This window comes from Mustela putorius, unplaced genomic scaffold (assembly GCF_011764305.1).
Source record: "Mustela putorius furo isolate JIRA1106 unplaced genomic scaffold, ASM1176430v1.1 tig00003898_pilon_pilon_pilon, whole genome shotgun sequence".
Taxonomy (NCBI): domain Eukaryota; kingdom Metazoa; phylum Chordata; class Mammalia; order Carnivora; family Mustelidae; genus Mustela; species Mustela putorius.
In genome coordinates this window covers 10,493,791-10,504,306 of record NW_025422047.1, presented here as the reverse complement: position 1 = coordinate 10,504,306, position 10,516 = coordinate 10,493,791, and the positions used below count along the sequence as shown (strand labels likewise).

Sequence of the window (10,516 nt, the reverse complement as noted above, 5' to 3'; positions counted from 1 at the left end):
TGGCTTCCCGGGAGAATTCTACCCAACATTTAAAGAATTAACCCAGAGATGCCTGCGTGGCTCAGTTAAGCATCCAACTCTTGATTTTGGCTCAGGTCATGATCCCAGGGTCCCAAGATCGAGCCCCTCGTCGGGTTCCCTGTTCAACGGAGAGTCTACTTCTCCCTCTCCCTCTGCCTGCTGCTCTGCCTACTTGTGCTCTCTGTCAAATTAACAAATAAAATATCTAAAATAAATAATTAAATAAAATAAAATGACAGACTAACATCCTTAATGAATATTGATGCAAAAATTCTCAACAAAATACTAACAAAATGAACTCAATAGCAAGGATTATACACCATGACCAAGTTGGAGCTATACCTAGAATACAAGGATGATTCAACACGCAAAACTCATTTGATAGAATATAACAAATTAAGAGAATAAAGGATGAAAACATGATCATTTCAACAGATGCAGAAAAATCATCTGACAAAATCAATACCCTTTCTTTTTTTTTTTTTAAGATTTTATTTATTTGTCACAGAGAGATATCACAAGTAGGCAGAGAGGCAGGCAGAGAGAAGGGGGAAGCAGGCCCCCTGCTGAGCAGAGAGCCCAATGCGGGGCTCGATCCCAGGACCCTGAGATCATGACCTAAGCTGAAGGCAGAGGCTTAACCCACTGAACCACCCAGGTGCCCCAAAATCAATACCCTTTCACGATAAAAAACATTCAATGAACTAGGAACAGAAGGAAATTATCTCAACATAATAAAAACTATCTGTGAAAAGCCCGCAGCTAACATCGTACTTAAAGGTTAAAGACTGAAAACTTATCCTCAAAGAGCAGGAAAAAGGCAAAGATGCCCACTCTTGCCATCTCTATCCAACATACCATTGGAAAACTGGAAGGACAAGAGACACTAACCTAAATTCCAGGTGTTCACAACTACACAGATAGCCAGATCCTGCATGTGAGGAATCACAACTACACCAACAAGCATTTGATAAGGAGGACATTCTGAACAGTCACTTGATAATCAACTGGATAAGAAAAAGAAGTAACAGGACTATATATTAAACTCAAAAAAAACCTCTGTGCACCAAAGCAAACAATCAACAGAGTGAAAGACAACCCCCCAAACAGTGGAAAATCTCTGCAAATCATTTATTTGATAAGGGGTTAATATGCATAATATATAAGGAACTCCCCACAACTCAAAACAAAAATGACCCAATTCAAAAGTGGACAAGACTTGAAGAGACAATTTGACAAAGATACAGAAATGGCCAAAAAACATATGAAAAAAATGTTCAACAAGAATGCAAATCAAAACCACAATGAGATATTACCTCACAACCATTTAGATAATCACAATAAAAGAGTAGAATGATTAACAGAAAGAGAAATTAGAACTCTGGTGCACTGCTGGTAGGAATGTAAACGGTGCAGCCCCTACAGAAAAACAATATGGAGGTTCCTCAAAAAATTAAAAAAATTCCTCTTCCTGGGTATATATCCAAAAGAATTCAAAGCAAGATCTTGAAGAAATATTTGCACATCCATTTTCACTGCAGCATCATTTACAATAGCCAAGACGTAGAAACAAACCCACTGTCCATCGACAGATGAATGGATAAACAAACTGTGGTATATACATACAATGAGTATTATGCAGCCTTAAAAAGGGAGGAGGTCACATGCTAGAACATAAGGGAACACTGAGGACACAATGTTGAGTGAAATAAGCTAGTCACAGAATGACAAATACCATGATTCCACTCACATCAAGTGTTTAAAGTAGTTAAAATCACAGAAATGTAAAGTAGAAAGATGGCTGCGAAGGTATGGAAGGGAGAGAGAAGAATCAATGTTTAATGGGCATGAAGTTTGAAAAAGGAAATGAAGATGGGAAAATTTGTAAAAAAAGGAAACAAGCACACTTAAATGTAGCCTCCACAGACTTTAAAATGCATGGTATAACAACATATATGGCACACTCTGGTCCCAACTTCACAAATACTGATAAAGAGGGATGTCCAGAAGATGGCACTGAAGTTGGATATAAAATACACACATTAAAAGTAGCAGATGCAAAAAGAAGGTAACTAGAGAAAGTTTAAGTGGGAAGGTAGGGAAACCCTTTAAGTCCACAACAAACAGGTACAAACAGAAGAGCTTTAGATGGCCTCACAGCTGGTAAGAGGTTATGATTTTCCTTAATAAGAGAACATAAGTAATTCAAGTGGAATAAAGTCATTCACCTTAACCAAAAATAACCACCCAGCTGCAAAGAATAGCTATGGACTAAAAGAGATTGAACCCTTTGAAAACGGAGAGAACCTGGAAGCAAGAACCCTTCTGGATAGGAACTAGCAACCTGGGACACTAAAAATACGTATTACAAAAATTCAGACCTACTATATCGTTTTGACAATCAGATGTCTAACATATATGGAAACCTACCTGATGGTAGTGAGCAAAGGAATCTCAGAGGATATACAGCTGCTGTCAAAGATTCTGCAAAACAAAGATCAAGAACAACGTAACACACTTTTTACTGTTTCTTAAAAATTTTCTGAAAGAAAATCAGTGTATTTACCAAGTTCTTCACTGGTTCATGACACGAAATAAGATTGCTATTTTAAAATATACAAGATCAGGCTTTAATAAACTTCAGCTAATATATTTAACAAAAATTACAAAAAATATTATAAAATTCAGAGCTTTATAGTTCGGTGAAGAAATAATTTATTTAAACACTATTACACCAAATTTAAAATTCACATTATAAAGTAATACTCTGGATCCTATATTGAGATTCACAATAATTACAGACCATCTATAAAGGGATGTGGTCTGAAAACGTACAAATAACCTAAAAATTTCTGCACATATCAAGAGCAATTTCCCCATGAGACTCATTATTTGAGGGACTAACAGTGTCACTTCCAAAGGCTGGTAAGACTACGACTGACCAGTAACCATGGGAATCTCTTGTAGGGTAGCTCGAAGAGTCCAGGAGCCTATACCTGGTACCCTAACAGAAAGAAACTAACCACATCACATCACCTCCCTGTTCTTGCACCTAGCTATTCCAATGTAGTTTCTTGGCACCTACGGCTTATTGCCTAATAAGATTACTAGAAAGCTAAATCACTAACAGCTAATATAAACTCTGCAGTACAAATGAACAGGAATGGTTAAAACAAGTAGCTTCTGATACAAAGAACTGTATGGGTAAAAAGGAGACACTGGACTGCCACTGCTTGGTGACTAAATCTCAATACACCCACCTGGTAATGCTCACAGACTTTACTAGAAACTGGAGACCTGTCACAAAGTAAGGACAAGGCTCTTCCCAACAGAAAAGTCTAAACAGAAATTAGGTGCCTTTCTAGAGCTTGGAGTACACAGTACACATCCAACAGATACCTGTTGAATGAATAATGAATGGATTCCAGAATTAATTAAGGTAAAATTATAAAATGACAAATCCTTACAATGCTAAGCAAAACGAGGAATTAAAGAAGAGAACAAAATCATTTCCTCTGTAGTTGTATTAACATTCTCCACATTTTTTATAGTCATTATTTTCTATTTTTGGTTCAGTTGGTTTAGATCACATTTTTAAAGCCATTTTTAGGAAGTAGCTACAGAAAGGCACCAAAGCTGAAACCATAAAAACTATATCCAGTGGTTTATACAAAAGTTAAATTATTGCTATCTTTTCTGCCTGCCCCTGGCCTGGGACTCTGCAGTTTCCACTCAGAACTTCATGTGAAGGGTAGGCGCCACTAGCCCCAACCTAAGAGTCTGTCCAGATGCTAAAATTATCCTTCTTCCAACTATCACAAGCCTGGTTTTCCTGAGACTTCTGGGATCACTCAGTGCTGAAAGGGAAACCTGACATCTACTCCCTGTAGACCTTCCCTGCCAAACGCAAGGAAATTTCCAGATCCCTAAACTGCTGAAAACCCATGAAATACAGGTTATTGATTTGGCCAGCAAAATAGAAATGGCTACAAAACAATACTAGCAATTTAATAGGGAGCAGTAGTAAACAAATCTACTGGTTTACACATAGCTACAGACTCTTTAGATTCCTTAACAATGCATTTCTATCTCCCCAATTTACCTCAGCTTACAATCAGCACATGTGGTCACTACTCTGTTACCAGTAAGAGGTGAAAAATAGGCAGAAGCGATGCTCTTCGTGTGTTCAGTTAAGGAAATCAAAGGCTGGCTTTTCCTGGGATTCAGGTACCTTGTATCATAAATATGAATATCCCTGTAAGGGGAGGAATAATTCTCAGTGTTGCACAGTACATGTAGTGAGCTCTCAAACAGCACTGAACACAGACACTCAAATACTCAATACACTGAGGAACATTCTGATCTGGAATAATTTTACAAACACTGTATAGATAAAAAATAAAATATTAGAAAAATGCCATAACTACAGAATATATATGAAGCCAGTGGATATATAGAGAAGATTCTAGTTAGTTTTCCAATCTCTCTGAGAAAAAAATAAACACAGACCAAGTTAGAGGTCACATATAACTTCTTTTTTTTTTAACAAGTTTTCTTCTCCAAACGCTAGAAGTAAATGCATATGTGGGCGCTGGGGTGGCTCAGTCAGTTAAGCGTCAGGTCATGATCTTGGGGTTCCTGGGATCAAGCCACACACTGGGCTCCCTGTTTAATGGAGAGTCTGCTTCTCCTTCTCTCTGCCCCACCCCTCTGCTCATGTTCTCTTTATTTCAAATAAATAAATAATCTTTAAGAAAAAAAAAGTGGGGGAGGAGTCAAGATAGCGGAGGAGTAGCAGGCTAAGACAACATCAGGTAACAGGAGATCAGCTGGATAGTTATCAAACCATTCCAAACACCTACAAATCCAACAGAAGATTGAAGAGAAGAAGAACAGCAATTCTAGAAACAGAAAAATCAACTACTTTCTGAAAGGCAGGACCTGTGGAGAAGTGAATCCGAAGCAATGGGAAGATAGGCCACGGTGGGAGGGGCCGGCTCCCAGCAAGCAGTGGAACAATGGAGCACAAAATCAGAACTTTTAGAGTCTGTTCTACTGAGGGACATCGCTCCAGAGGCTAAGCGGGGATGGAGCCCTTGCAGGGATAGTGTGGTCTCAGGTCCCATGGGGTCACAGAAGGATCAGGGGTGCCTGAGTGTTGCAGAGCTCGCAGGTATCAGAGGGGGAAAACCAGCTACAGAGATGGAGCAGAGGAGTGAGCTCTCAACTCAGGGTTACCTTAAACTGTGATCTCTGACACAGTCAGACCACTGCTCTTTGAGCAGGGAACCCACAAGTGGCAGATCTGGGGAGACCCTCCTGGAAGAGCAGCAGGGATCTGCTGGGTTTAGAGACTCCAATGGGGCTGTATGCCAGAGACAGAAACGCTTGATAACAGGCTGGGTGTGCTCAAAGAGCAGCCAGAGACCAGGGAGATGGGAGCGATTGAGCGCTTTTCTCCAAGGGCTCACTGAGGAGTGGGGCCCCGGGATCTCAGCTCCTCAGGGCCGGAGATTGGGAGGCCGCCATTTTCATTCCTGTCCTCCAAAGCTCTACAGAAAGTGTTCAGAGACCAAAAGCTCCCAAGAGAAAACCCAGGCAGATTACTTAGCCCGGCCCCTGACAAGGCAGAGCAATTCTACCTCAGGCAAAGACACTTGAGAATCACAACAGGCCCCTCCCTCAGAAGATCAGCAAGAACATCCAGCCAAGACCAAGCTCACTGATCAATGAGAACAGTGGAATTCCAGAGAAGAGGAAAGCAAAGCACGGAATTCATGGCTTTTTCCCCATGATTCTTTAGTCTTGCAGAGTTAAATTATTTTTAATTTTATTTTTTGTTTATTCTAATTTTTTTTAACTTTTACTCTTTCCTCTTCTAATGTTTTTTTAACAAGTTTCTCTTAACAATACCTTTCTTAAAAAAAATCTTTTTGAACCTTCATTATTAAAGGCATATTTTATCCTTCACTGTATCTACCTTTAATTTTTGTATACACATACAGTTTTTTCTTCTAAAAAAAATTTTGGGATACAACTTCTAATACAACTCCTAAATCTAGCAGAGTTTGTTCTAGTCTCCAGCCTGAGCAAATTCTCCCCACTTTCTTTTTCTTTCTTTTCCCACCAACTTATCTTATCAATTCCATTCTTGGAATTTTTTTTTAAATTTTCATCTTTACAGTCATATTCCATCCCTTCATCATGTTTATCCTTATTTGTGTGTGTGTGTGTGTGTGTGTGTGTGTGTTCCTCTTTCTTTCTTTAAAATTTTGGAGGGTAGTTTCTTCTAAGAGATCATAATACTTCCCAAATCAAGTGGGTGATTCTGTTCTATTCATCAGTCTAATATATATATTTTCTTTTTTCTCTTTTCTTTTTTTAATTTTTTTTTTTTGAACTTTTTACCCCCTTTCTTCTCCCCACAATTTGGTGTCTCTTCTGATTTGGCTAACGCAAATTTTTCAGAGGTCTTTGCCACCCTTCCAGTATTTTATTCTCTCGTTCATATATTCTTATCTGGATAAAATTACAAGGTGGAAAAACTCACCACAAAAAAAACAAAAAACAAAAAACAAGAGGCAGTACCGAAGCCTAGGGATCTAATAAATACGGACACATTGGTAATATGTCATATCTAGAGTTAAGAATGACAATTTCAGGGGTGCCTGGGTGGCTCAGTGGGTTAAAGCCTCTGCCATCAGCTCAGGTCATGATCCCAGAGTCCTGGGATCGAGCCCCACATCAGGCTTTCTGCTCCAGTAGGGAGCCTGCTTCCTCCTCTCTCTCTGCCTGCCTCTCTGCCTACTTGTGATCTCTATCTGTCAAATAAATAAATAAAATCTTAAAAAAAAAAAAAAAAGAATGACAATTTCAAGGTGCTAGCTGGGCTCAAAAAAGGCATGGAAGATATAGAGAAACCTGTCTGGAGTAATAAAAGAACTCAAATCTAATCAAGCTGAAATTTAAAAAGCTATTAATGAGTTGCAATAAAAAATGGAGGCTCTTACTGCTAAGATAAATGAGGCAGAAGGGAGAATTAGTGATATAGAAGACCAAATGATGGAGAATAAAGAAGCTGAGCCAAAAAGAGACAAACAACTACTGGGCCATAGGGGAAAATTCAAGAGATAAATGATACCATAAGATGAAACAATATTAGAATAATTGGGATTCCAGAAGAAAAAGAAAGAGACGGGGCAGAAAATATATTGGAGTGAATTATTGTAGAGAATTTCCCTAATATGGCAAAGGAAACAAACATAAAAATCCAGGAAGTGCAGAGAATCCCCCTCAAAATCTGTAAGTATAGGTCCATACCCCATCATCTAATACTAAAACTTGTCCTAGTGACAAACAGAAAATCCTGAAAGCAACCCAAGGACAAGAACTCTGTAACATACAGTGGTAAAAATATTAGATTGACAGCAGTCTTATCACAGAGACCTGGCAGGCCAGAAAGAACTGGCACGATATACTCAGAGCACTAAATGAGAAAAACATGCAGCCAAGAATACTATATCCAGCTAGGCTATCACTGAAAATAGAAGGAGAGATAAAAAGCTTCCAGGACAAACAAAAACTAAAGGAATTTGTAAACACCAAACCAGCTCCACAAGAAGTACTGAAAGGGGTCCTCTAAGCAAAGAGAGAGCCTAAAAGTAGTAGACCAGAAAGGAACAGGGACAGTAATCAGTAACAGTCACCTTACAGGCAATACAATGGCACTAAATTCATATCTCTCATGAGTTACCCTGAATGTAAATGGGCTAAATGCCCCAATCAAAAGATAGGGTATCAGAATGGATAAAAAAACAAAACCCATCAATATGCTATCTACAAGAAACTCATTTTAGACCCAAAGACGCCTCCAGATTTACAGTGAGGGAGTGGAAAACAACTCACCATGCTAATGGACATCAAAAGAAAGCTGGGGTGATAATCCATGTATCAGATAAATTAGATTTTAAGCCAAAGACTATAATAAGAGATGAGGAAGGACACTATATCATACTGAAAGGGTCTGTCCAATAAGAAGACCTAACAATTTTAAATATCTATGCCCCTAATGTGAGAACAGCCAACTATATAAACCAATTAATAACAAAATCAAAGAAACACATCAACAGTAATATAATAATAGTAGGGGACTTTAACACTCCCCTCACTGAAATGGACAGATCATCCAAGCAAAAGATCAACAAGGAAATAAAGGCCTTAAATGACACACTGGACCAGATGGACGTCACAGATATATTCAGAACATTCCATCACAAAGCAACAGAATACATATTCTTCTCTAGTGCACATGGAACATTCTCCAGAATAGATCACACCCTGGGTCACAAATCGAATCTCAATCAGTACCAAAAGACTGGGATAATTCTCTGCATATTTTCAGACCAGAATGCTCTGAAGCTAGAACTCAATCACAAGAGGAAATTTGGAAAGAACCCAAATACATAGAGGCTAAAGTGCATCCTACTAAAGAATGAATGGGTCAATCAGGAAATTAAAGAAGAATTGAAAAAATTCATGGACACAGAACTGTTCAAAATCTATGGGACACAGCAAAGGCAGTCCTGAGGAGAAAATATATAGTGATACAAAACTTTCTCAAGAGGGAGGCCTGGGTGGCTCGGTTGGTTAAGCAGCTGCCTTAGGCTCAGGTCATGATCCCAGTGTCCTGGGATCAAGCCCCACATCGGGCTCCTTGCTCAGCAGGGAGCCTGCTTCTCCCTCTGCCTCTGCCTGCCATTCTGTCTGCCTGTGCTCGCTCTCTCCCCCTCTCTCTCCCTGATAAATAAATAAAATCTTTAAAAAAAAAAAAAAAAACTTTCTCAAGAAACAAGAAAGGTCTCAAATACACAACCTAACCCTACACCTAAAGGAGCTGGAGAAAGAACAAGGAAAGCCTAAACCCAGCAGGAGAAGAGAAATCATAAAGATCAGAGCAGAAATCAATGAAACAAACAAACAAACAAAAAAAAAAAAAAAAAAAAAAAAAACAATAGAACAAATCAACGAAACTAAGACCTGGTTCTTTGAAAGAATTAATAAGATTGATAAACCCCTGGCCAGACTTATCAAAAACAAGAAAGGACCCAAATAAATAAAATCATGAATGAAAGAGGAGAGATCACAACCAACACCAAAGAAATACAAACAATTACAAGAACACATAATGAGCAACTATACGCCAGCAAATTTGACAATCTGGAAGAAATGGATGCATTCCTAGAGACATATAAACTACCACAACTGAACCAGGAAGAAAAAGAAAACCTGAACAGACCCATAACCAGTAAGGAGATTGAAGCAGTCATCAAAAATCTCCCAACAAACAAGAGCCCAGGGCTAGATGGCTTCCCAGGGGAATTCTACCAAGCACTTAAAGAAGAATTAATTCCTATTTTCCTGAAACTGTTCCCAAAAAAGAAATGGAAGGAAAACTTCCTCACTTATTTTATGAGACCAGCATTACCTTGATCCCAAAACCAGACAAAGACCCCATCAAAAAGGAGAATTACAGACCAATATCCTTGATGAACACAGATGTGAAAATTCTCACCAAAATACTAGCCAATAGGATCCAACGGTACATTAAAAATATTCACCACGACCAAGTGGGATTTATTCCAGGGCTGCAAGGTTGGTTCAACATCTGCAAATCAATCAATGTGATACAATACAAGAACAAGAATCATATGACTCTGAATAGATGCTGAAAAAGCATTTGACAAAGTACAGCATCCTTTCTTGATCAAAACTCTTCAAAGTGTAGGGACAGAGGGTACATACCTCAATATCATCAAAGCCATCTATGAAAAACCCACCACAAATATCATGCTCAATGGAAAAAAATTGAGAGCTTTTCTGCTAGCTCAGGAACACAGCAGGGATGCCCATTATCACCACTGCTATTCAACATAGTATGAGAAGTCCTAGCCTCAGGAGTCAGACAACAAAAAGAATAAAAGGCATCTGAATATGCAAAGAAGAAGTCAAACTCTCACTCTTTGCAGATGATATGACACTTTATGTGGAAAACCCCAAAGACTCCACTCCAAAACTGCTAGAACTTATACAGGAATTCAGAAAAGTGTCAGGATATAAAATCAATGCACAGAAATCAGTTGCATTTCTATACACCAATAGCAAGACAGAAGAAAGAGAAATTAAGGAGTTGATCCCATTTACAATTGCACCCCAAACCATAAGACACCTAGGAATAAACCTAACCAAAGAGGCAAAGAATCTGTACTCAGAAAACTAAAAAGTGCTCATGAAAGAAATTGAGGAAGACACAAAGAAATGAAAAAACGTTCCATGCTCATGGATTGGAAGAACAAACATTGTCAAAATGTCTATGCTACCTAAAGCAATCTACACATTTAATGTAATCCCTAACAAAATACCATCAACTTTTCAAAGAAATGGAACAAATAATCCTAAAATTTATATGGAACCAGAAAAGATCCCAAATAGCCAGAGG

At 38.5% G+C, this 10,516-nt stretch overlaps 1 protein-coding gene across 3 annotated transcripts in view; it reads right to left on the bottom strand.

The window, feature by feature from the left end:
* Positions 1-10,516, bottom strand: part of WDR76 (WD repeat domain 76) — a 64,644-nt gene that overhangs the window by 3,758 nt on the left and 50,370 nt on the right. For 2 of the 3 annotated variants that reach the window (XM_004751273.3, XM_013055497.2), the window contains 2 exons: positions 4,124-4,276; positions 2,452-2,505 (listed from right to left, as the gene is read on the bottom strand). In XM_004751273.3, the coding sequence (XP_004751330.3) occupies positions 2,452-2,505; positions 4,124-4,276 (207 nt within the window). The remainder of the gene's footprint in view (positions 1-2,451; positions 2,506-4,123; positions 4,277-10,516) is intronic. The other variant, XM_045067945.1, reaches the window with a different exon arrangement.